General features: G+C 37.9%; 1 protein-coding gene across 8 annotated transcripts in view; it reads right to left on the reverse strand.

The window, feature by feature from the left end:
• The window catches only part of Eda (ectodysplasin A), a 359,916-nt gene extending 338,886 nt beyond the window's left edge, over positions 1–21,030 (reverse strand). For all 8 annotated transcript variants that reach the window (XM_027935854.2, XM_027935853.2, XM_027935852.2 and 5 more), the window contains exon 1: positions 20,519–21,030. In XM_027935854.2, coding sequence (XP_027791655.1) covers positions 20,519–20,914 — 396 coding nt within the window. In that variant the 5' untranslated portion in view covers positions 20,915–21,030. The remainder of the gene's footprint in view (positions 1–20,518) is intronic.
• Between the last annotated feature and the right edge of the window lie 5,632 nt (positions 21,031–26,662).

A 26,662-nucleotide genomic window follows, 5' to 3' on the forward strand; every position in this document is an offset into this window, starting at 1 on the left:
TTTGTTGAACTCAATAATTTAGTGGCAGGAATTTTAATCTACACATGCATTATCTGTGATTGGTAAATATATCTTTATTAGGTCAACATCCTCAGGTTACAAACCATATTTCACAAGCCCTGCTAGAAATAGGAAAAACACTGAAATTGCTCTTCCTGGGATGATGTCAAACAGCAAACTTATATTACCTACATGGCTGTGACATATACAGTGCATCTTTTAGTGGAAACATTCCTAGTGTTTAACACTTAATTGCAAACACAGACAAACACAAATCATTCTCTCCATCCCCTCCCCACCACCCTCTCTCTCTCTCACACACACACACATAACCACAAACCTGGCTTTTGCCTAGGCCTTTGTTATTTGAAACACTGACCCATTTTTTGTGATATAAGATGTAGAAGACCTTAAGGTCTTACTCATATTGACACACACATATATATAATATTTTAATTTAAATTGAAAAATATTTAATATTTAAAAATATTTAGAAATATTTTATTTTAAAAAATATTTTTAAATTGTAGATCACCCCAATACATATTTATCTTTATTGTGGTGCTGAGGATCGAACCCTGTGCCTCACACCTGCCAGACGAGTGCACTACCACTGAGCCATAATCTCAGTCCCTCATATTGACTCATTTCTAATGAGATATTGTTAAGAATGCAAAGAAGGTTAGAGATCTCTGATATCTAATAGGAGTTAGTGAGAAACCTGTAACCTAAAATGAAACTTGAGTATGGAGCCTCTTAAAACCTGGCAAATCAATTGGAATTTGAAGGCCAAAAAATTGAGGTACCTTCAGACAGCAGGGAGAAATGAATACCAATGACATTGTAAAGGCAAGGACTTGATACACTGAGGAAATCAATAAGTATAATAGTATGTCAAAGTGGAATATGAATATCTGCAACATGGAATGCTTTTAAAGATCTGAAGGAGAACAATGTAGGGGAGGAGGCTCCAGAGTCCAATATACTTCCTGTAAGAATACCTGGCTTTAAGCAGGTCTCTAAATAAAGAAGCCATAAGAAAGAATCTTATTAATAATTACTTTAAAGTAGCATGATGTCTTCCCCCACATTCAATGTGTACAACAGTGTCTTAGAGTCCAATATGGGGGGAAATATCAGATTCAATTAGGTATTTAACAAAAGGACAGATTACTGTTACAGGTATAGGAGATACAAAGAAGTATAAAGTCTTGGTCTCTGCCTTCAAAAATATTACCATCTTAGTTAAGGTAACAAGATAATCTACAGCAAAGTGGTGCCAAATGAGGGGTTTAGAAAAGTGATGAGACAGATTAATGGGTCAGGAAGAATTTACTAAGTGGTTAAGGTTTAAGTTGAGTTTTGAAGGTCTTGGAGAGCTCCAAGAGACAGGTTGCAAGGGAGGATATTCAACTTTGGGAAATAGGTCTGTCAGTGTACCAATCTGGATGAAACAGGACTAAACAGAGAGAAACTAAAAGAATGGCAGAACAGTGCAAATATGAATTCACAGATAATCAGAAGGCCAGTTTAAGAAGTTTGAGTTGGTTGCAGTGGCACACACTTATAATCCTAACTTTTTGGTAACAAGGAAGGAGGACTGCAACTTTGTGAAGAGCCTGGGCAAAAGGCTGGAGATGCAGCTCAGTGGTAGAACACTTGCCTAGCATGTGTGAGGTCCGGAGTTCAATCCCAAGTACTGGGGTGGGGGAGGGAAAGCAAAAAGAGAAAAAGAAAAAATGAATTTTGAACTTAAGTGGGGTGGTAGCACAGACCTGTAGTCCTAATTACTTGAGATGCTGAGGCAGAAGGACTGCTTGAGCCTAGGAGTTTCAGGCCTGTCTAAGCAACATAGCAAGAGCCTATCTCCACAAACAAAGAATATTGAATTTCATTCTATAAGCAATTGGGGACATAGCAAAGATTTCTGAGGAGGGGAATGACATGACTCCGTGGCACTTAAAAACAATAGTCTAGCTGAGGTGTGTTTATGAAGTAAAGAACAAAGCAATTCTCAGCTATATAGCCACTGCAGGTCAGAGATAATAAGGAGCTGTGAAAGAATCAGATTTCCTTGGTTGAGAGAGAACTTAAAGATTATCTAAGCTAAACAATGAGAGTGGTATCAGTAGGAACAGAAAGAAAGGGGGTGGTGTAAGAGAACATTAAAAATCAACATCACAAACCAGGCATGGCAGCACCACCTATAATCCTGGTGACTTGAGGGGCTGAGGCAGGAGGATCATGAGTTCAAGGCCAGCCTTAGCAATTTAGCAATCTGCTTGAATCAAATGTATGAAATATGATATGTCAAGAGCTTTGTAATGTTTTGAACAACTAATAATAAAAAAAGAAAAAAAAACATATAAGAGCTTAGGAAAAAAAAAGACTTTGTCTTGAAATAAAAAATAAAAGGGCTGGCAGTGTAGTTCAGTAGTAGAGTGTCCCTGGGTTCAATTCCCAGTACAGTGGAGAAAAAATAGACCAACTTCCTTATGTAAGAAACTCTTCCCCATCTTAAGCATCTAGACAATATAGCAAAAGTGTTCTAGAATCATTCACTGCTTCTAGGCACACAGCCTTTTGGACTGATCTAAAACTCTTAGCAATGTTCAAGCTTTTACTGCCCTTGTAGGCCATTGGTGTGGCAGGATGAAATAAGAATAACGATCCACAAACCACAAAATAAAATTCAAAAGTAATCTCCTTTTAAAAATCAATTTCATTGTGGCTGTCTGGTTTCAACCCCTGCTATCTGCCATCACTCCAATAAAAATTACTCTTCAAGTCTGAAGTGCAGGCCCATTGACAGGTGGATGTACATGGAGAAAATTACTCAGCAACCTATTATTTTAAAGTGGTTTCAGCAGCTAGCAGCAGGGAAGTCCCTAGGATGCTATAAAAGACAGGGAACCACCCTCTCTCTTGGCTACTCCAAGCATACAGCACTATCATCTGGCTGAAGAACTGACAACAGAAATCTATTTCCTCTCTCCCCAAAAGACACAGAGTTTATGAATTGATTTTCCAAGTAGTATTCCACAGAAATATTTATTAAGCATAAACTACCACTCAAGTTCATGGGTCAATGGTTTTCAAAGGTAGGTCCGGTAATTACAGATAATAAAGACTTAATAATCTGTAAAAGGGAAACTGAAATTAGGTGCAAGGAAAGAATCTTATCTTGTTTATACTCTTCTTTTATTTCTTCCTTTAGAGTAGTTCTCAAATGAAGTTGAGAAATAGCATCATCTGAGAAGACTTTATTCCAAACTATATATGCCCATGATCCCATTGTAAATACTCTGATGATGTATGTCTGGGTATAACCAGAGACGTGTGTTTTTGAAAAAGTTCTCCAGCCAAGACTAATATGCACCCCTAGTAAAGAACTACTCTCAGCCAGGTGCAGTGGCACATGCCTATAATCCCAGCAGTTTAGGAGCTATGCCAGGAGGATAAAATGTTTAAGGTTAGCCTCAGCAACTTAGTGAGACTCTGTCTCAAAATAAAAAACAAAATGGCTGGAGCTGTAGTTCAATGATAAAGCACCCTGGGTTCAATCTTCAGTACCAAAAGAAAAAAACCTCTTTCACAGATGATCTGTATGATATGATATATATTTTAACCCTACAACTCTGAAAATAATTCTTAGTAGTATATGAGAATTGGGTATTTCTATCAGAAAGAGAGGAAGAGGGGAAGAAAGAGAAAAGAAAGGAGAGAGGGAAAGAAAGAGGAAAAGGAAAAGAGAAAGGGAAACAATTTTGAGCTAAGATTCTCAATTCCTGCTCACTCTAGTTCAAGTAGCCACCAGACACTTTATTATTCCATTTTGTGTTGTTATAGTAGAATACCACAGACTGGGTAATTTATAAAGAAATTAAATTTATGTATCATAGCTCTGATGGCTGGAAAGTACAAAAGCATGGTTCCTGCATCTGACAAGAACCTTTATGCTGCATCATCCCATTATGCAAGGTGGAAGGTCAAGAGCACGTAAGACAAAAAGACAATGGGAGCCCATCTTATCCCTTAATTAGGAGCCCACTCTCAATATACCTAACCCACTCCTATGATAATTATGTTAATTCATTCAAGAGAGCAGAGCCCTCATTTCCTAATCACCTCATAAAGGTCCCACTTTGAAATACTGTCAGAATGGCAATTAAATTTCAACATGAGTTTTAGAGGGGACATTCAAACTATAGTAGACCACATAGATACTCTAGGCTCTAATGACTCTAGGCTATTCATAATTCCATAAATCACAGATCTGTAATCTGGAGTATACACCAGAAAAACTGGTAGGGCTTTTTCAAATTATACACTAATAGACTACCATCCCTGAAGCATCTGATCGAGTTGATTGTGGTTTGGGACTCTAGATACATCTATTAGAGGGAGAAAGTTCTGGAGTAATTGGAATAAACGGTCTTAAAGATTCTCTTCTATATCTCTCCTGTAAGGGTAGGTACCAGTCATAAACAACCAACACATTTTACACATTTATTCATAATTTTCTATGTGCCAGACACTTTTTTAAAACAATAGCTTTATTTATGTATAATTCATATACCAACAAATTTTTTTAGGTACACAAATCAGTGGTCTTTTAGTAAATTTACTGAATTGTGTAACTTCATGATAACTCTTACATTATTTTCTTTCCTTCAGGGTCCAGTGATAACCACCCTGACTGTGGTAAATCAGTTTTAGAATATTTTCATTCTCCCCATTAAGTGCCCTCATTCCCAACACTCACCACAGACATCCACTTACCTAATTTTGTATCTATATATTTGCCTATTCTGGACATTTCAAACAAATGGAATCATACAATTTGTTTTTTATTACTGGCTTCTTTCACTTAACATAATATTTTTTTTAGGTTTAGCCATGTTGTAACAGGTATCTATACTTCATTTCTTTTTATGGTTGAAAAATATTCCATTGTATAGAATAATATACACACTTTGTTTATATATTCATCAGACATTTCAGTTGTTTCCACTTTGGGGCTATTATGAATAATACTGCTATGAACATTCATATAGAGGTTCTTGTGTGAAATGTGTTTTCAATTCCTTTGGGTATATGCCTAGGAATGGAATTGCTGGGTCATAGTAATTCGATGTTAACTTATTAAGGAACAAACTATTTTCCAAAACAGCTACATCATTTTACATTCCCACCAGCAATGTAAGAGGGTTCTCATTTCTCCACATCTCCACTTCTTATTGTCTTTTTCCTTATGGTAATTCTAGCAGATGTGAAATGGTATTTCATTCTATTTTCAATTTTTTGAGGAAATTATATAATGTTTTCCATAATGGCTGACTAATGTTCATTGCCGCCAACAGTGTGCAATGATTCCTTTTTCATACATTCTCACCAGTACTTACTATATTTACTCTTCTTGAGATTAGGCATTCTTACCAGAGTGAGGTGATACCTCCTTGTAGTTTGACTTCCATAACCCTGATGATTACTGATACTAAACACTCACTTACCACTTATATGTCTTTTGAGCAAAATCTATTTCGTCTACTACCATTTTATTTTTTGCAGTGCTAAGGATTGAACCCAGAACGTGCACATATTAGACAAGTACTTTACCACTGAGCTACATCACCAACCCTTTTTTAAGTTTTATTTTGAGACAGGGTCACACTAAGATGCCCAGGCTGGCCTTGAATTTGTGATCCTACTGCCTTAGCCTCCCAAGTAGCTGGGATTAGAGAGATGCACCACTATGCCCAATTACTGCACATTTCTTAAGTTTATCTATTTGAATGTAGATATCCACTTTTCTTAGCACCATTTGTTGAATAGGATATTTCCTCTCAATAAACTGTCTTGGTACTTTTTTTCAAAATTCAATTGAGTGCTGGGATTGTAGCTCAATCATAGAGCACTTGCCTAGCACATGTGAAGCAATGGGTTCAATCCTCAGAACCATATAAATAAATAAAATAAAGGTATTATGTCCATCTACAACAAAAAATATTTTTTAAAAAAATTTAATTAATTGCCATGTGTGGTGGCTCACACCTCTAATCCCAACTACATGGGAAGCTGAAGCAGGAGGATCACAAGTTTGCAGCCAACCTAGGCAAAATAAAATTTTAAAAGGCCATGGGAATAGCCCAGTGGCAAAGCACTTGCCTAGCATACATGAGGCCCAGTGGGTTCAATCCCCACTACTGAGAATCATAATAACAATAAATCAATTGATTATAATGTAAGATTTATTTCTTTCTGGATTCTCAATTCTGTTCCATTGATCTATATGCCTATTCTTATGCTGGTACCATACTATCTTTTTTTTTAAGAGAGAGAGAGAGAGAGAGAGAGAGAGAGAGAGAGAGAGAGAGAGAGAGAGAGAGAGAATTTTTTAATATTTATATTTTAGTTTTCGGTGGATACAACATCTTTATTTTATTTTTATGTGGTGCTGAGGATCCAGGAGAGCACGTTACTGCTTGAGCCACCTCCCCAGCCCCATACTATCTTAATAACTGTAGCTTTGTTAAAACTGAGTTGCTGTTTCCTGAAAACATCATGTTCTATTTCACCTCCAGGTGATTACACATGATGTTCCTACTGCCTAAAACAGTCTTATCCTGCTTAATTCTTACTTATTTTCCAGGATGAAGCTCAGAAATGGTTTGTCAAGAAAATCTTTCCTTGATTTTAAATGTTTGGGTTAGGTGCTCTAGATCATCCTATTATTAACCCTATCATTGCATCACCAATTTGTATTGTACTTGAAGGTTTACAATCCTCCATGATTGCAGGAGTCCCCTCTAACCCATTCAACAGTCACATCTCCACTTCTTTGTACAGTGCATGATACATAAAGATGTTCATTATATATTTGTTGAAGAAATCAGCTGATTCTCTTTCTAATAACGAATGCATAAGTAATTTGAACTAAATTTCCTGCTGAAAACCACAAGAAAATGGGGCAAGACATAAATTACATGTCATATCATTATTAAAAGGCAATGCAGCCAAGAAGAGTGGCACATAATCTGTAATACCAGCTGCCAGGGAAGCTGAGGCAGGAGGACTACTTGAACCCAGTAGTTTGAGGCCTGCCTCAGCAACATAGTGAAACCCCATCTCAAAACAAGCAAACAGAAAGCAATGCAGTATTATGGAGCCAAGATGTTGAATAAAAAGAAAACACCGAGAAGTTGTTTTTCTGTTACAGTCTGTTACAGTCACTGGCTGATTACAGAAGAGCCAGCTGAGATAGCAAAGCTTTTGACAGATTCATAAAGCTAAGAGTACAGAAATTGTAATTCAGGACACATTGAGGAAGGGGAATGCTAGAAAAACCCTTAAGCTTTGAGTTCTAATTTAGAAGGGACAGATGCTAAAAAGAAGGGTAAATCAACCTTCATTTGGCCTGAAGCCCACTTCATAGTATCTCAATCTCAAGCATGAACCCTTTCTGGATAAAAATAAGTGAGGCCTCAAATAATCTCTACTATAATTTTTCATATACAATATTTGTTATTCTATCAAAACTAATAAGACATTAAGAAACAGCCAAAGTAATAGAAGATCAAGATATGCAATATATAATAGAAACACACTCTCAAGGATTGGGATAATTGTTATCAAATGGAGATTATTACATAATTATGATTAATACTTTCAAAAAAGAAAAGATTTGGGGGCTTGGGTTTTGGCTCAGAGGTAGAGCACTCGCCTGGCACATGCAAGGCGCTGGGTTTGATCCTCAGCACCACATAAAAATAAATAAATAAAATAAAGGTAATGTGTCCAACTACAACTATAAAAACTATTTTAAAAAAAGATGGTGGAATGAGATGGATATTATTACCCTAAGTACATGTATGAAGACACCAATGGTGTGGATATGCTTTGTATACAACCAGATATACGAAAACTTGTGCTCTATATATGTAATAAGAATTATAATGCATTCTGCTGTCATATATAACAAATTAGAATAAAAAATAAATTAAAAAATATTTGATTCTGAGTTTTGACAAAGAACTGAGCACTATTCTAAAAAAATAACCAGGGGCTAGGATGTAGCTCTGTGGTAAAGTCTTGCCTAGATTCAATCCCCAGCACCAGAAATAAAGGAACCAAAGGAAATAAAAATATATGTGATAAACATGGTGGCACATGCCTATAATCTCAGCTTCTTGGGAAGCTAAGGTAGAAGAATCACAAGTTTAAGACCAGCCTTGGCAACATTACGAGATCCTGTTATCCCCTCTCAAAAAAATATATATGCGCATATATATACACATATAGATACACACATATATGTACGTGTATACATATATATGTATATATGTGTGTGTGTGTGTGTGTGTGTGTGTGTGTGTGTGTGTGTGGCGCAGATGATACTCAGAACTCAATGGGTGAGTTTAATAGATTATACAAAGTTGAAAAAAGAATTAATGAATTATAAGGTAGATCAGAAAAATATCTAGAATAAGTACAGAGAGGAAAAGAAAATCAAAATATAGAAAAAAGTATGAAAGAGATATAACAGATGCTGCGAAAATACCTACAAGTTTGCTATGGGTTAAATGTGTCTCCCCAAAATGCATATGTTGAAATCAAATTATCAGTATGGTGATATTAGGAAGTGAGGCCTTTGGGAGGTGATTAAATTATGAATACATTCCCTTCATGAATGAGATTAGCTTCCTTACAAAATAGTCCCAAGGGAACACTTTTATCCCTTACATCCTGTGAGGATACAGCAAAAACGTACTATTCTATAAACTAGGAAGTAGACCCTCACAAAACACCAAATCTGTCAGTGCCTTGATCTTGAAATTCCCAACCTCTGAAACTGTCAGCAATAAATACCTATTGTTTATAAGTCACTGAGTTTATAATATTTTGTTAGAGCAGTCCAAATAGACCAAACTAACACAAAATAGTAACTGAATTTTTTAAAAGAAAGAGAATAAGGTACAGTGGTACACATCTATAATTCTAGCTACTAAGGGGGGCTGAGGTAGGAGAATCTCAAGTTCAAGGTGAGTCTCAGCAACTTAGTGAGACCCTATCTCAAAATAAAAAATAAAAAGGTTAAGTACAAAGGGCTGGGAACATGGCTTGTGGTAGAGCAACCCTGGTTTAATCCTCAGTACTTATAAAAAGGCAATTTTCTTCAAAGAAGCAAATATAAAATTTTCAGCTATTTCCCGGCAGGAATAATGGAAGCCAGTAGGCAATAACATGGTATCTTCAAACTACTGAAAGAAAAAAAAAACTACTAACCTAGAAAAATCATCAATAGTAGACACATACTAAAGGACATGTTAAAGGGTGTTATCAGAGGAGAAGGACATTATCCCAAATGGAAACTTGGGAAGGAATTAAGGAATGAAAAGTAATTTAAAAAGTAAACATAGGAGAAATCTAAATGAATTTGGTTATAAAACAACAATAATGTCTTTTGTGGACTAAATGGCTGTTTGATTTAATGGTTTATTTCACTTAGCATAATGTCTTCTAGATTCATCCATATTGTCACAAAAGGCAGGGTTTCCTTTTTTTAAAAGGTTTAATATTATTGTATCATGTGTATATACCACATTTGTTATCCATTCATCCATTGGTGGACATATATCTTGCCTATTGTAAATAGCGCTGCAATGAACATGGGAGTGCAGATGTCTCTTCCATACATTTCATTTCTTTTGGATATATACCCAGTAGTAGAATTGTTGGATCATATGATGACTGTACTAATTTATATTACCACCATGAGTGTGTGAGGGCTCCCCTTATTTTTATCTCTTCACCAACACTGTTGATCTTCCTTTTTTGTTGTGTTTTGTTTTGTTTTGTTTTTGGTGGAGGGCAGGTACTAGGATATGGAAACCAGAGCCTTGCACATTCTAGGCAAGTGCTCTAACTACTAAGCTACATCACCAGCCTTTTGTTTTGTTTTGTTTTGTTTTGAGACAGGGTCTCTCTAAGGTGCTCAGGGTGGCCTTGAATTTGTGAACCTCCTACCACAGCCTCCCGAGTCACTGGGGTTGTAAGTGTCTACCACTGCACCTGGCTCTTCCATCTTTTTTTTTAATGGTCATTATAACAACTATTAGGTGATACCTCATTGTGGTTTTGATTTACATTTCCCTGATAATTAGTGACACTGAGCATTATTTTCATATACTTATTGTATGTCTTCTTTTAAGAAATGTTTATTCAGGCCCTTTGCACACATTCTAATTGGGTTATTTGTTTTCTTGGTATTGAGTTGTTTGAACTTCTATATTTTGGATATTAATCCCTTATGTTTATGCAAATATATTCTATTCTATAAGTTGTCTCTTCACTTTGTTGATTGTTTTCTTTGATGTGCAGAAGCTTTCAGTTTGATGTAATCTCATTTTTCTATTTTTGCTCTTGTTGCCTGTGCTTTTGGGGTCGTATCCAAAAAAATCACTGCCCAGACTGATGTCACGGAGCTTTACCCCTATGCTTTCTTCTAGTAGTTTTATGGTTTCAGGTCATACTTTAATCTATTTTGAGTTGATTTTTATATTGTGTAAGATAAGGATCTAACTTCATGATTTTCAATGTGGATAGCCAGTTTTCCCTGTAGCATTTATTGAAGAAATTGTCCTTTCCCCATTGTGTGTTCTTGGCACCTTTGTAAAAAAAAAATCAATTGACCATAAATGCATGGATTTATTTCCAGGCTCTCTATTGTGTTCCATCCATCTATGTGTCTGTTTTTATGCCAGTACCACGCTGTTTAATGACTGTAGCTTTGTAGTACATTCTGAAGTCAGATAGTGTGGTGTTTTCAGCTTTGCTTTTTGTTGTTGTTATTATTGCTGTTTTGTTTTGCTTAGGGTTTAGTTTTGGGGTTTTAGGTTTTTAGTTTTGTTTAGTTTGCTTAATATTACTTTGGTTATTTGAGATCTTTTGTGGTTACATACAAATTTTAGCACTTTTTTTTTCAATTTCTATGACAAATATCATTTGATGGAAATTGCACTGAATTGGCAGATCTCTCTGGGTAATATAGACATTTTAACAATATTAATTCTTCCAATCTATGAACACAAACAATCTTTCCATTTGTTTGTGTCTTCTTCAATTTCTTTTATCAATGTTTTATGAGTTTCCAGTGTACAGGTCTATCATCTCCTTAGTTAAATTTAGTTCTAAGTATTCTTTGGCATATATGTCTTAAATTCCTGAATCTAGTGAGATATCAAATATAGTATTTAATCCCTCCCCAGGGCAAAATGACTTCACTACTTCTACCAAACATTTAAGGAAGAAACATTATCAAAATTACATAAGCTTTTATAGTCAAAACATTAAAAACAAACATTTTTAGCTACTGTAAGGACAGCATAACCTTGATATCCAAACCTGATAATAAAAGAAAATTGTATGCTAAACTTACTCATAAATATAGATGCAAGGATCCTAAATTTCATTTCTTTTGGATATATACCCAGTAGTAGAATTGTTGGATCATATGATGACTGTACTAATTTATATTCCCACCAAGAGTGTGCAAAATGTTAGCAAAACAAATTCAGCCATATATAAACTGAATAAGACATTAGGAATAAATAGGGTTTTTCCTAGGGTGCAAGTTTAATACCACATTAATACATTAAAGGAGAAAAATCATATGGTTATCTCAATACATGCAAGAAAACCATGATTTTACAATGACACAGGAGATCATGAATAAAGCAAAACTCTTAGTAAGCTAGGGTCAGAAGAGAACTTTTTAAATTGATAAAGGTTACCTTAAAATAACTAATAAGAACAATAAAACAAGAATCATTAAGTAACAGTGAAATGTTAAAAGATTTCTCTCCAAAACTGAAAAGAGAAAAAGGAAGCCTTGATATCACTACTTTTTAAAAAATTTTTTATACCTTTATTTTATTTATTTATACGTGGTACTGAGGATCGAACCCAGGGCCTCACATGTACTAGGCGAGCACTCTACTGCTAAGCGACAACCCCAGCATCCCGATATCACTACTTTTTTAAAAGGGTACAGAGGATTGAACCCACGGGCCTGCTACCACTGTGCTACATCCACAGCCCTGATTTTTTTTTTTTTAATTTTGAGACAGTCTCACTAAGTTGCTGAAACTATTCTTGAACTTGAGATCCTTTTGCCTCAGCCTCCCCATGCGCTGGGATTTCAGGTGTGTGCCACTGCACCCAGCTTTGCTATCCTACATCTATTTACCATTATTCCAATAGTTCAATAAGGTAAGAAAGCCACTAAAATAAGGTAAGAAATTAATTTCTTAAAATATATAATTTGGAAAGGAAAAAAATAATTTTTTTAATTATCATTTTTTCACAAGCCATTTGATAGTATTTTGGAAAATTCAAAAGAACATACAGATATAAGAGTAATAAAAGAATTCATCAAGTCTCTGTATACAAAGTCAATATATAAAAATAAATTTTATATAAATTTTTATATAAACTAGATTTCTAAACATCAGAAATAATCAATTAAAAATTAGATTAAAATTATATATCCCCCCCAGGTTGAGTTTTCTATGAAGCAGAATGAAAGACATAGAATACCACATAGGGCTTTTATTAGGAAGAGTTTATGGGATTAACACATTGCAATTAAAGGGAAAATATTAGTCCCCAAAAAGCCATAGCCAACTTCATAGTTCTTGACTAGATATGGCCCTCTGAACATTTCCCAATTTGACAGAAAGGGAAAGGAATTTATATGAACATTACTTTGTCATTAAATGCAAATTGCCCTGGAAGAGGCTTCTCCTTGGGTGAAACAGTTTTCCTCAACCAAGGAATACTCAAAAGAGCACTCTTTACTGAGATTGGACTTCAACAATTGAGGGAATGAGTCCTTAATTCTTAAAATAGGATTTGAATTGTGGATCACAATATCCACCATAGATAACATCTATAATGGCATAAAAATAAACAAAAAACTTAGAATAAGTATATACAAACTTAGAATAAGTAGATATCTAACCTCTACAGAAATGTAAATTTAAAAAAGTATTATCAAGAAAAAATAAAGAAAAGCTACAAAAATCCCGACAGGTTTATTTTTTGTGTTTATGTATGGGACATGCTGACAAGCTGATTCTACAATACCCATGGAAATGCAAAGGGCCAAGGGTCAAGAATATTCAATATATTTGGGGGGGGGGGGACCAGGAATTGTACTCAGGGGCACTTGGCCACTGAGCCACATCCCCAGCCCTATTTTGTATTTTATTTAGACACAGGGTCTCACTGAGTTGCTTAATGCCTAGCTTTTGCTGAGGCTGGTTTTGAACTTGCAAATCCTCCTGACTCAGCCTCTTGAGCTATTGGGATTATAGGCATGCACCACCATGCCCAGCTTTTCAATATATTTTTAAAGATTTTTTTAAAGATGAACACAATATCTTTATTTTGTTTATTTATTTATTTTTATGTGGCGCTGAGGATCAAACCCAGTACCTCACATGTGTGAGGCAAGTGCTCTACTGCTGAGCTATAACCCCAACCCCTTCAAAATACTTTTAAAGAAAGGAAACAAGGTGAATGAACTTGCTTTTCCAAATATCAAGAGTTTATTATAGTATCCAGTGATAAAGACTGTGGTATTTGTGTGCTGCTGTTTGTCCCTTAAGGTTTTATATACTGGAGACTTTATATGCAGTGTGGCAGTATTGAGATGGTGGAATCTTTAACAGTTGAGACCTAGTGTGAATTAGGTCATTGTTGGTGCTGCTTTCAGGAGGGATTATTGTTTTTCTTGAATACTGAGTTCTCACCAGAGTAGTTTATTATGCAGTGATGCAACCTCATGCAAATTTGCCCTCTTCTGCACATGATTATTTCCCTTTCCACTTCTCTGCCATGTTATGACTCGTCCAAGGGGCCTCCACCAGAGCCAAGCAGATGCTGGTACAATGCTCTTGAATTTACAAGACTGTGAGCTAAATAAACCTCTTTTCTTTATTTATTCAAAATTTATTTTTTCTTTTATTTATTCAAAAAAATCCAGCGTTGGGCTGGGGGTGTGGCTCAGTGGTAGAGTACTCGCCTAGCACATGCAAGGCCCTGGGTTTGATCCTCAGCTCCACATAAAAATAAATAAATAAAATAAAGGTATGATGTCCAACTAAAACTAAAAAATAAATATTTAAAAAAATCCAACCTCAGTTATTTTATTATAGTGACATAAATATATGTCATATGGATTAATGGATTAATATATGGATTAATGACCAACAGAAGACAACAAATCTTTGTAAAACCACCTTGCATGTATGCAGACACTTTAATTATAACAAAGGTGAAAATGTAGAGAAGTAGAGAAAAATCCTTATTTATATGGAAAGAAGTGGAGCTTGATTTCGATGTCTCATCATACACAAAAATTGGTCCTAGGTGGATTGTAGCTCTGAATTTGAGTGGCAAAAGGAGGATAAAGCTTCTAGAGGATAATACAGGAGACTGACTATGTATACATGATATCAAGTTAGAAATATATTTCTTAAATAAAACAACAACAACAAACCCTAACCACAAAAAAATACTGAAAAACATTGACAATTAAAATTAAAGACTTTCGTTCATCAAAGTATACCACAAAGAAAGATAAGCCACAGATTTGGGAATGGTTTGGCAACATAAAAAATACAAAAATGGTTCATAGCCAGGCCATATAAAGAATTCCTACAAATCTATAAGAAACTATGTATAAGAAATGGGCAGACAACTTGACAGAAAAACAAGCAAAAAAATTATACACACACTTCATAGAACATATTCAAAGGAATAACAAAAATATGAAAAAGAGCACAACCTCAGTAGACTGCTGAGAAATGTCAATTAAAATCACGAGATATTACTACAAATCCACCTACCAGAATGGCTATGATTAAAAGGAACAATAATGCCAAGTGTAAATAAAGATGTAGAACAATAGGAATTCTTATACATTGCTGAAGAAACTATACATTGTCAAGCCTTTAGAAAGATTCTAGTTATCAATAATGTCAAAAATATGCATTCCCTATGATCCCACAATCCTCATCCTAGGTATATACCCAACAAAAATTCAAATACATGTAACCAAAGAGCAAGTACAATAATATTCATGACAACATTATTTACAATTTCAAACTGGAATCAATCCATATACTCATTATTAAGGAATATATAAACTATGATAAATTCAAACAAGGGAAAATATAAATGTATAAAAATACAAATTAAAAACTACAGCTGCATGCTACATGAATGGATATCACAAATTTAGTGTTGATCAAAAAATGTTAGAGCCAGAAGAATACATAATGTTTGATTTCATTTATATAAAGTTCAAAATGGATAAGACTATGATGTTAGAAATCAGAATAATCATTAACTTTGGAAAGTGAGGATAATACTGGGAGAGGTATGGGAAAATGAGAGATTATGGGATGCTACTAATATTCTATTTCTTGATCTGTATCAGTAACACCATGTTCACCGTGTAATAATTCATCAATCTCTACAATTATGATGTGTGCACTTTTCTGTATGTATGTTATACTTCAATACAAAAGTAAAGAAAAGGAAAGGTTTTGAACTTGCAAAGGAAAATAAATGAAGAGCTAAGTGCTAGGAATTTATAGAGGAGTCAGATAAAGACAGTCCTCTAGGAGGGTTGCCCTGTAGGCAAAGCAATTGGTTTCTCTTGGTAATATTCTTGGGAATTAAGTGACTTCAGAAGTTCTGTAGTATAAAGAGATTTTCTCCATAGGTAGTTACAGATAAATTATAGATCATTTTTCACAAGATCTAAGAGAAAAAGAGAAAGAAATGAGACCTAAGAGCAAATAAAACATCAAACAATATATTACAGAAAGCTTTTTGCACCACCTTAGAGGAAGGTGTGAAAATGGGAAATGAACACATGGTTGGGGCTCTTCTCTATTTCACTTTCTAACTATTTAAGAAACCAGTGAAACATTACCATTGGAATTACTTACTCACCTAAGCATAGCTGACAGTTCATAGGCTTAGCAAGACCTGAGGAAAAGAGGCCTATTTTATAAAAAGAAAATGTCTTTGTTTTACATAAACATCCCCAAAGTTCCAAAATAATATTCAACTTAACAAGTATTTGAATGTCCAAACTGTAACTAGCACTGAAAAGGCATTGTGGAAAAAGACAATAGAAGATAGATTTCTGAGGAGTTCCAATGTAAAGACACATTTTTTATTAAAAACAATAGCAATAACAACAGAGAATGATCCCAAGATAGAATATAGCAAATGGCTTACAGGAGTAAATAAAGTCAGAGAATCAGAAAATAATATGGGTATAATGAAGCCAGCTGATCAAGAACCTTGAATGTCACACTGAAAACTCTGGAGTTAAACCCATAGAAAACCACTTCATGTGGATCACACATCTCTAAAATAATTTGTGGGCTCATTCATTATGTTCACCTTGAATCACCTACTTAATTTCTTTTTCTTTTGTTTGTTTTTATTTGTTTTGCTTTTTGTACTAGGGATTGAATGCAGGAGCACTTAAATACTGAGCTACATCCCCAGCCTTCTTTTTTTATTCTGGGATAAGGTCTAAGTTACTGAGGGTCTTACTAAATTGCTAAGTCTGGCTGAAAATTTGTGATCCTCCTGACTCAGCCTCCTGAGTTATTGGGATTATAGGAGCATGCCACCATGCCTGGCACACCTAGTTATTTTCGTGATCAGTCAGCCTTAACATAGTATATCAAATCTGGATATACTAATGGTTTATCTAGTTATACCAACAAATGTTTTGTAGAAAGTTAAGGTTGACTTTTATGACATCACCTCAGGTAATTAGGAAACAAATCTCAAATACTGAATAAGTACTGAATAAAGTACTGAATAAGTTCTTATTGTTTTAACCATAGTTTAGACTATCACTTGGGGCAATGAGTTGAATGAGATACGACCTTTAATTATCTCCCTCCTAAAATCATTTCCTGGCATTAAAAGATATCTAATACTAATTTTGTATCTGGCATATCAGACTTTCTATTTACTGAATTGGATTATTAAATTACACCAACATGTTAACCATACTCATCTCTCACTTGATTTGGAAGACTTTGATCATTTCTCTCTCCAGACGGAAAACAACAACTAGGATACACCTCCATCTTTTTGATCAACTTAATTTGGTTTCTGGGGACTTTTATCAGCTGTTAGGTTTTTCTTGAGGAATAGCCACCAAACTTTTCTGTCTGGTTATAGGTGAAAATTCACTTTTGATCTTTTACATGGAAAAGATAAGGGTTGTGTTTTGTTGACTCACTTTCTGAGGCTGCCCACTACATTCTTGACCCCTGAGTAGCACAATCACAACTGGACCAACTACTCTGTAGAATGAGCCAGTGATTATTATTTTATGTTTATATTGTTTATTATCTGATTCAGATACTAATAAGATGTCTCTAGCCCTTAAGATTACCTCCACCAAGTATCCAAATAAATCTATAGCTACTCAGCTGCTCCAGCCACAGGAGACAATTATGATTCCAAAAAGTCTGAGGTGACTCTCTCACTTTTTATCATCAGTAACCATACCCTTACTTAGAAGACTTTCTTAATATTTTCCTTGGAGAAACTTTGTTGTTCTCGCTACTTTATATCCTCACTGCACTGACTTCCTTCTGTATCTAGTTTTAAAAGCTTTTAAATCAAGTTATGACATTTACAGTGGTTTCTATGATCCATTTTTTGAGTCATAACTGAGAGTCTAGAGCCCATCATCTCCTAAGCATGGATAGGTTTACTTTTGCCTAACTGCAATGACCTTATGCAATGAAATCCCTCAGACTGTTCTGCTCACTAGATCTTGTGAGATATTCCTGCCATTTATTCTTGTCAGCTTGCCTTCATTCCTTGCAGATAAACTGGTGAGAAACCTGAATACATTGCCCATTGGAGGGTGCATAGTTTTATCTTTCTTCCTCTCTATCCAAGAGTTGCTGTAATAGCAGCTGTTTGGGTTGAAAAACTAAAATATAAAAATATGACCTACGTGGCCAAATCCCACAAGGCTGTTTACTTCCTTATTTATGAATCAGAATCTGTCAGCACAACTTAGAATTTTGACTGTCAGCAGATACTGCAATTAAATGTCCCTGCAAAGCCAGCAGAGGGTGCACCAGGGCACTAGAACTTTTACCCAGGATGTAGTAGTACTAATTTAATACTCAATCAACTTTTCCTTTATTTATTTATTCATGCATTTATTTATCATATACTAAAACCAATATCCTCTAAAGACACTGAAATTGGATCTGAGCTGGAATCCTTCCAGAGTATACTCTTAAGTCTCCTGAAAGTGAAGATTAGGATGAATAAGGACTACAGGGTTAAACTTAGTCTGGTCAAAATGTAGGTAGAGTAAAACAAAATGACATAAATCTGTGCCCTCTGCTTTGTAAAAATTCTACTATGGAGCTCCACCCTATTCCCTCTCTTTGCCAAAAAAAAAATGGCTCAGTATGTAGAATGCTACATGGGAATGGGCACTAAACTGCAAATTAGGAGAGCGACTCCATCCTAGTTTTGACTCTATTTGATCTCACGCAAGTCACTTTCCTCTTAGAGCCTATGTTCTTCAAGGGAATCAAATAAAATACTTAGGTGGCCCCTTACAACTCTTAAGAACCTCCAATTCAAAATTGATGTCAACAAACCTAGAGAGCCAGTATCCTTGCTTCTACTGTTCAGAAAGATGAAAACAGTAAAAGACACAAGACAGAAAGTTTTGTTTTAAACCTAGACAAAATTATTTTAGTGCTACCCAAATGGCAGGCAACTAAAATATCATTGCAAACCTGTGAGAGTCTCATGCCATCACAGAAGCCCTAGAGTACAGCTGTCTACTAATCCTCAGTCTATAAACATGGCTCTATCCATCCTGAATGCCAAAAAGTCTTGGCCACCATTTGACTAAGAAAGATGAATTCCTTCATCTTTTCCCAGAATATCTATGTTCAGCTGCTAAGTATTTCTATTGGGCATGGAGAAGGGGGTAAATAAAGGAACCAGAATCCTGGCTAATTATCATTTACCTACAGTGTTTAAAGTTTCAAGTATGAGAAGCATGTCTGCTGATTCTTTTTTTGATAAGCTGTTATATAAGTTGGAGTGTGCTAGCAAGACATTTTAAGGCTCAGGGCAAGTTTACAAGGCACATTGTAAAAAAGAAAAATGACAGTCCCAACATCACAGTAAGTATCATGAATGTGATGCCACTATCAATCATACAACTTTGGATGGAAAGACAAAGTAGCACAAATAAGGTTTAAGAATTGTGACAATGATTCTGGATATAGTAGTAGGTATAGAAGGCTGAGGTCCCTCAACTTGAGGAACTTATTTGCACAACTTGCACTCTTCTCCAAGAAGTACAAATTCACTATTTTCCTTTAACCAGCTCCAAAGGATCACTGGATGCTTCTTCTAAGTTTCACATGTAAGACAAAATATGGCAATCAAGATAATACTTATATTAACTGCACTAAATTTACTTGAATAAAGAGCTAGGAGAAAGTAGAAACGAAACACCAAAGTTAATGGTATGCTAACAGAGGCACAAACACCATAAAAATTGAAAAAAAAAAAAAACAAAAAACCTGCACTTGGGAGACTACTCCTGAGTTCCATTGGTAGATTCCTGTTTTTAAGCTAGCAGTAACGAAAGCGCTTCCCTCCCACCTTCCAAAACGCAACACCCCCATTCAAATAATAAAAAATAAGTCAGAACCGGCATGCAAAGGGTGAGTTTTATTTCCATAGATTTTTTAAACTGCTGTTCAGAAGTTGTCTAGCAAGACGGCATATTTCTACCAGAATTCCTCAGGGGCGCTGATCCTCACTAGAACGCCGAGGACAATCAGTCTCAAATTGCAGGTAAGTGTGAACAAGCCCACGTTCTGGTCAGCGCACAAGGACCCCGCGCTGAAAGTGTGGTTAAAAGTTGTTTCAACGGGCGTGGAGCAGTTATTTCAGCTGTTTACAACTCCAACTCCAAAGAAGAGTTTGCTAGTGCTGGCATCAACTCTGGACGCGAAAAAACAAGCACCGCGGGCAGAGAATCTCAGCAAGAGCAGAAGGGCCAAGCTGCTCGCCGTTAGTCAGCTAGGGGGGCAGCGCGGGCACCTCCTCGCCGAGCCCGGGCGGGAGCGTCGCCAACTTTTCCCAAGGCAGCACATAGCCCCGGGCGGCGGGCGCAGGCTAGAGTTTCCAAGTCAAGGGGACCTGAGAGAGTCTGAGCGAGCTGAGCCAGCGACCCAGGACAGACAACCTGCCCTGGACAACCTCTCTCCGGCTCGTCTGCCCCCTCCCTGATCCTGCCCTCTAACTTGGTTCCAAGTGGCAGAGTACCCTCCGGGCCTTGTGGTGGAGGGCCCCCGCCCTACTCACCAGGGAAGGGGGCCTCCACCGTCACCGCCGCCCCTACTAGGTGACTCACCTGGTGCCGGTCCTGGGAGTCAGGGGCAAGTGTGGTTTCTCCCGGTTCCAACGGCTGCTGTTGAGGTGACGGGTGCCCAAAGTGGCGGGTGATGGGACCATCAGGGTCCAGGCCACCGGGGCTGCTCAGGGTGCCAGAGGTGCCAGAGGTGCCCGGGCCGCCAAGGCGGGACTCAGCTCCCCGTTCCCGCCGCAACTCTGACCGCAACTCTAGGTAGCAGCACAACGTCAGCAGGTGGAGGGCCAGCGAGAGGCCAAAGAAACCCAGGAAGAGCCGGCAGCTGTTCCCTTCGCCCGCCCGGGCAGGGGCCCCGCGACAGCCGCAGCCTGGGTTCCCCCGCTCCCGTGGCGCTGCCGCAGGCAGGGGTTCCCTGCGCTCTACCTCAGGGTAGCCCATGGCCTCCGGAGACACCCACTCTCTGAGGCCCGGGAGCCGCTGCGTCTGCCTCTGCCGTTCACAACCCCTGACAGGCGACTACTGTCCTGCCATCGGCTGGGGGCTGCAGGGACCCGTGCCTGCGCGACTGTGGCTGGGCGGGACGGAACAGGGAGCAGCCGCATGTGCAGCTCCACTCCGAGGGGTGGGAAAGGGAGGAGGAGGGGCGGGAGAGAGGGGCGGCTCCGCCCGCCGAGGGAATGAGGGAGGAGGTCCGGTCGACCCCGCCCCATCCCTCAAGGGGCTGCCAGGACGCCCAACCACTGAGCCCGCCAAGCCTCAGCGCCCCGCCCCTTGCTGTTCTACCCGGGCCTCTGGCCGCGGGGCGGGGCCTGGGGGCGTGAGAGTTCGCCTCTCCCTGAGGGCCCCACCCAGCTCTTCCCGCTTGCCCCGTACCAGTTGGTGACTCCTGCTGTCGTTCATCTCTGGACTCCGCCCCGGTTTAACCCTTTAGCGCCAGTACGGGGGAGGGAAGGGGGGCTGAGAAGAATTTGGGAACCTTGTAAAGAAGGTACAGCAAAGAAAAGGAGGCAGGAACTAGCATTAATAGAAATGTTTGCAATTAACTGCAGTTGTTAATAACATCATCCAGTATTTATCTGTTGCTTTCAATCTTCAAAGCGTTTAACAGACGTTAAACTAATTAAAACAGTTCTGGGTTTGGAATGAAACCATGCCTGCTGTGTTTGCAATCCAATGGCTCGCCAGAAGAAAAGGAGACCTAGGAGCCTGGGAGCCAAAGGGACTGGGAATCAAGCAGCCTCCCTCCTGGAGTGTGTCTGGGGGCTCCATCTAAGTCATGGAGAAGGCAACTTGTGCCAAGTGGAACTGAAGTGATATTGGCCTTTGAAAGGCAAAAACTGCCTCTGAGGATTTCTTGATACACCAATTAATTTAACAAATATATATTGATCCCTTTCACAAAGCAGAAGGTGCTGCATGAGAAAATCCACAGTCAGAATAGTTTCTCCTCTTCCACTACTGGGGAACTTTTAAGTGGAGAACATGTGTCTTCAAGGAGCAAATGGGGAAACTGAGGGGCACAGTAAGGTGGATTTTTACAAGGGTGGTCCACAGAATGGCCAGACACTATTGGCATCTCTATTTGCAGGCAACTGTTCTGGCCTCTCCACCCCTCCCATCCTTCCCCTGGAGTACTCCCTGGGGGAAGTTCAACAAGTCAGCCAAATGTTCCAGATGTACACTGCTGCAACTGCAGCATCTTCAACAGCTGCACCAATCAGAAACGGGTTCAGAGGGGAAAAAAAAGTGACAAATGTCAGAACAATAGACCCTGAAATGAAGGATGGAAAGGATTATTTAAGTCAAGAGTCACAATTGACAAGAGTTACTAGTCTCAGATTTTAGAAAGCTAAATGATTGTAGCAGAGGAATCATGCATGGTGTTTTAGCCGCTACGTGCTCTCATTCGTATTTTATTGAGGAATGAATAATTAGCAATTTTATTGACTTGAAGGAGACATCCTGAGTGCTATCAAGGAGGTTTAGTGATGCCCTGGAGCACTTATGGGTAGGCCTAAGATCTAGGCTGATGAGAGAGAAGAAAAATATAGAGGGTAATAGAAAAGAAGACAAAAGAAAAGAACCAAAACAAAACCAAAAGCATGCAGCGGGAAGGTCAGCACAGAGAGCACAGAGGTCATAAGCCTTAAACAGTTTAGCCACAGACAACTTTTCTTCCCTACCCTTTGTGAATTGTCTCAGTGCTTCAAAAACATCTTTTTGTCCTCTCTTTAACCTTAATCCATGAAATAGAAAGTTTACAAAGAATATCATCATCATAATACAGATAAGGGGAAAGGAAGACTTTTAACAGCTGCTCTCAAGTCCTGCTTGTCCAGACCAGGAATTCTAGATGCTAGGAAAACTGCCAGGCTGATTTACCTTAATTATCACAGTCTAGGATTATTGGAAAGGATGTTAGACCAGAGTCAGGAATCCTGACTCTGCCACTAGTTTGCTGGGTCTTTCTTAGCAAGTCACCATGCTTTTGGGAGGGCCTTAGTTTCTCCAAATGAAAAATGAAGAGTTTGAACAGCTATTAAATCGTATTTTATCTGTCTCATCACTGCCTATGACGACTTTGTTACATACTTGGTTTAAAGAGGCCACCCCTTCTTATTCCATAATGAAAGGGGAACAAATGACATCCATCTTCTGGTGGTAGTGGTGGTGGTGGTAATGATGTTCAGGGGCCATACTGGTCTCAGCTTACCCGTGTTCTACCAGGCTTTTAACAGCTTGACTGAGACCCTTGTTTGCATTGTTGCCCTTAAAGACTTGGGAATTAATTGCATCTGACCTGAGACCTCACTTTGTGCAATAGAAATAGTTCAGTGGAGCAATCCAGTGAGGTTTTTATGTGGTTTTTCTTTTTTCCTCTGCCTTTTTTTTTTTTTTTTTGTGAGAGGGCGGACTGCCAGGGATCAAACTCAGGACCTTGTGCATGCTAGGCAAAATAGTCTACTACTGAGATACATCCCCAGACAATGGTTATTCTTTTAAATGTTTGGGTGTCTTAAAGTGTTGCCTCAATTACCTTCTCTGTTTCCACAAGCCTTATCCCCTACAACACAGGTCTCATAATGACAGCCTACAGGCCACATGTAGCAAACAGACATGTTGTATTCGGTGCAATATTGGCTAAAGCTTTGAATTTAAAAAAAAACACCTGGATATGGTGGTGCACACCTGTAATCCCATGGACTCTGGAGGCTGAGGCAGAAGGATTGAAAATTCGAAGCCAGCCTCAAAAACTTAGTGAGGCCCTGTCTCAAAATAAAAACTAAAAATGCCAGGAGTGTATATCAGTGGTTAAGCACTCCTGGGTTCAATCCCCAGTACCAAAAAAAAAAAAAAATTAGTTGTCAACATTTAGAAATCTGGAGATTTCACATTTTTAAAAATATAGATTCCTGCTTTTCTATTTAAAAACAAAACAAAAGACCTGGTAACACTGGATCCACATTAGCCATATGGCTACGTTTAGCTAGAACTGCCCCCTTAGACAAACATGAGCAATCAAGTTCCACACAGCCATTCCTATCTTTTATCTCTGGTCTCCAGTACTATCCTTATTACTCATTTACTTTACCTGTCTGACACCATGTACTACAGGAGACAAAATATCAGGTCCTAAACACACCTATAATCTGCCTCTCCAGCATTGTCTTCAACCATCCTACGAAGAAATCATGCTCCCATAAAACTAAATTTGTTGTTACTTCTTACATTTCAGCACATTTGCATAGCCAGTTCCTTTACCTAAATGCCCTCACCTTAGAAACCTGATAAATTATTCATGAATCAACTCACATGTTTTTAGTATGGCACTATAACTCAGTCCAAATAGATTTTTCCTTTATGTATTCATTGCACCCTAAATATGATTCAATGATACCAGTTACCACATCATATTTTGAATGTTTCACATGGTTTTCTTTCCACTAAACTGTGATCCCCCTACCCCCCTTTTTAAAGGCAATACTGGGGATTGAACCCAGGGACACTTTACCACTGAGCTACATCTCTAGCACTTTTTATTTTTTATTTTGAGACAGTACTTCACTAAGTTGATGAGGCTGGCCTTAAACATGTGATCCTCCTGCCTCAACCTCCTGAGCAGCTGAGATTATAGGTAAGCACCATCACAATCAGCAACTGAGAGTGTCTTGATGGTAAAAAAAAAAAAAAAAAAAAAAAGAAGAAGAAAAAAGATCTTTCCATTATGGTATTCCCAGGGCCTAGCATAGCATCTGCCACACAGTAGGCGCCAGAATTGTTTTTCAGATGAATAGGGCATGAAGTTGGACACAGTGACTTAGACTACCTAGAATTCCAAAACAAGAATTGAATCAAAGGATGCCTGTCAGTACCACTTATGAAGCACCTCCTGGGTGCCAAGCTACATAACATATTATGGAAAGATAAAAAGGAAACAGAACTAAATTATAATTGTGCAATTACTCTTTTATTTGTGCTACTGTGGGAGTTGCAGATAATTCAGAAAAGTAAATAATCCAGAAATTCAAATATAATTGGTTTGCAGTACCTCATCTGGCTTTTCTTTCCTATCAAGTATTCTTTCCTACTCTTGTTTGTATGGGCCTAATATTAAAATAATATTAGTTGACACCCCTGAATAATAAATATTTAAAATAAATTCACAAGTGGGGTGAAGTGGCATAGGCTTGTAATTCCAGCTACTTGGGAGCCTGAGATGGGAGGAACATTGGAGTCCATGATTTGGTGATCAGCCTGGGCAACATTGTGAGACCCTGTCTTGAAAAAAATAAAAGAAGGGCACATGCCTATAATCCCAGCTACTCAGGAGGATGGAGTAGGAGAATTGGAAGTTAGAGGCCAGCCTGGGTAAATTAGTGAAACCCTATCTCAAAATAAATAAAAAGGCCCAGGGTGTAGTTCAGTGGTAAAATACCTCTGGGTTCAATCCCTAGTACAAGAAAAAAAACAAACAAACAGGTAACAACCCCTTAATACCCACCAACTGAGTAGAAGATGCTATGGATTTGGCGGGGGGGGGGGGGGCTGGTATTAAATACCTCTTAGTTATGGTTAATCTACAGAATAAATAGACTTAGAGGAGAGAGAGGCAACTCTCTGATCCACTTAGTGATAAGCAGATAGTGGGTGAAATGCAGACTTCTGGACTTAGATACTGGTTTGAATCTCAGCTTTTTCACTTACTTACCAGTTGTATGATTTAGGACAAGTGATTTTTGCTTGTCTTGCAGAGCCTCGGTTTTCTCATCTGTAAGGAGATTATATATATATATACCTTGTTAGATAGCCATGCTTAAATGAGATGTATAAGGGAGGAAAGACTTTCACTCTACCCTCTTAAGGCTCAAAATAAAAGAATCTACAAAATAAACTGACAGAAGACAGGTTAATAGGAAAAAAATGTATGGAAAATTTATTATGTATACAAAGGCATCACATGAAAGAAAAGTGAACTCCCCAAAACGCAGTAAGATCCAGAAGCTAATCTACTCTCTTCATGGGGGACAGGGAAGAGAGATGCAGGCAATTAAGAGTAAATGATTTTAAGGAAAGATAAATTGACCCTCAGAATAGGTGACAGTCTTTTTGTCTAGGTATGGTGTTGAGCTCCAGCCTCTTCTCCTGTGATAGGAGTCTAATCTTCTCTGTTTGATGAGATTACCAGGGAAGGGATTCATAACAATTGAGTTCCTTTTGAAGGATCTGTCTTTTGGCAGTTAAGAGAAGTTCAGAGAAAGCCCCTGCCTATGCTGTTCTCCCTGTACCCTCACTTTGAAATCCAAAGTGACATATTTGGTGATGGTATTTCTTGACCTCCTTCAGATGCTAAATGTCAAAGTGTTTGGTATATAATAAATGCAAATAGATTACAGGTATGGTGGTACATGCCTGTAATCTCAGCTTTTGCAGAGGCTCGGGATATGATCACATATTCAAGGCAGCCTGAATAACTTGGTGAGACCTTATCTCAAAACAAAAACAAATCAAAATAAAAAGAGCTGGGGATGTAGCTCAGTGATAAAGTGCTCCTGGGTCCAATTTAAATTTATAAAGTGGAGGGGGGGCTGGGATTGTGGCTCAGCGGTAGAGCGCTCACCTAGCATGAGTGAGACGCTGGGTTTGATCCTCAACACCACATAAAAATAAATAAATAAAATAAATATA

The sequence above is a fragment of the Marmota flaviventris genome, chromosome X (genome assembly GCF_047511675.1).
Source record: "Marmota flaviventris isolate mMarFla1 chromosome X, mMarFla1.hap1, whole genome shotgun sequence".
NCBI classification, from domain to species: Eukaryota; Metazoa; Chordata; class Mammalia; order Rodentia; family Sciuridae; genus Marmota; species Marmota flaviventris.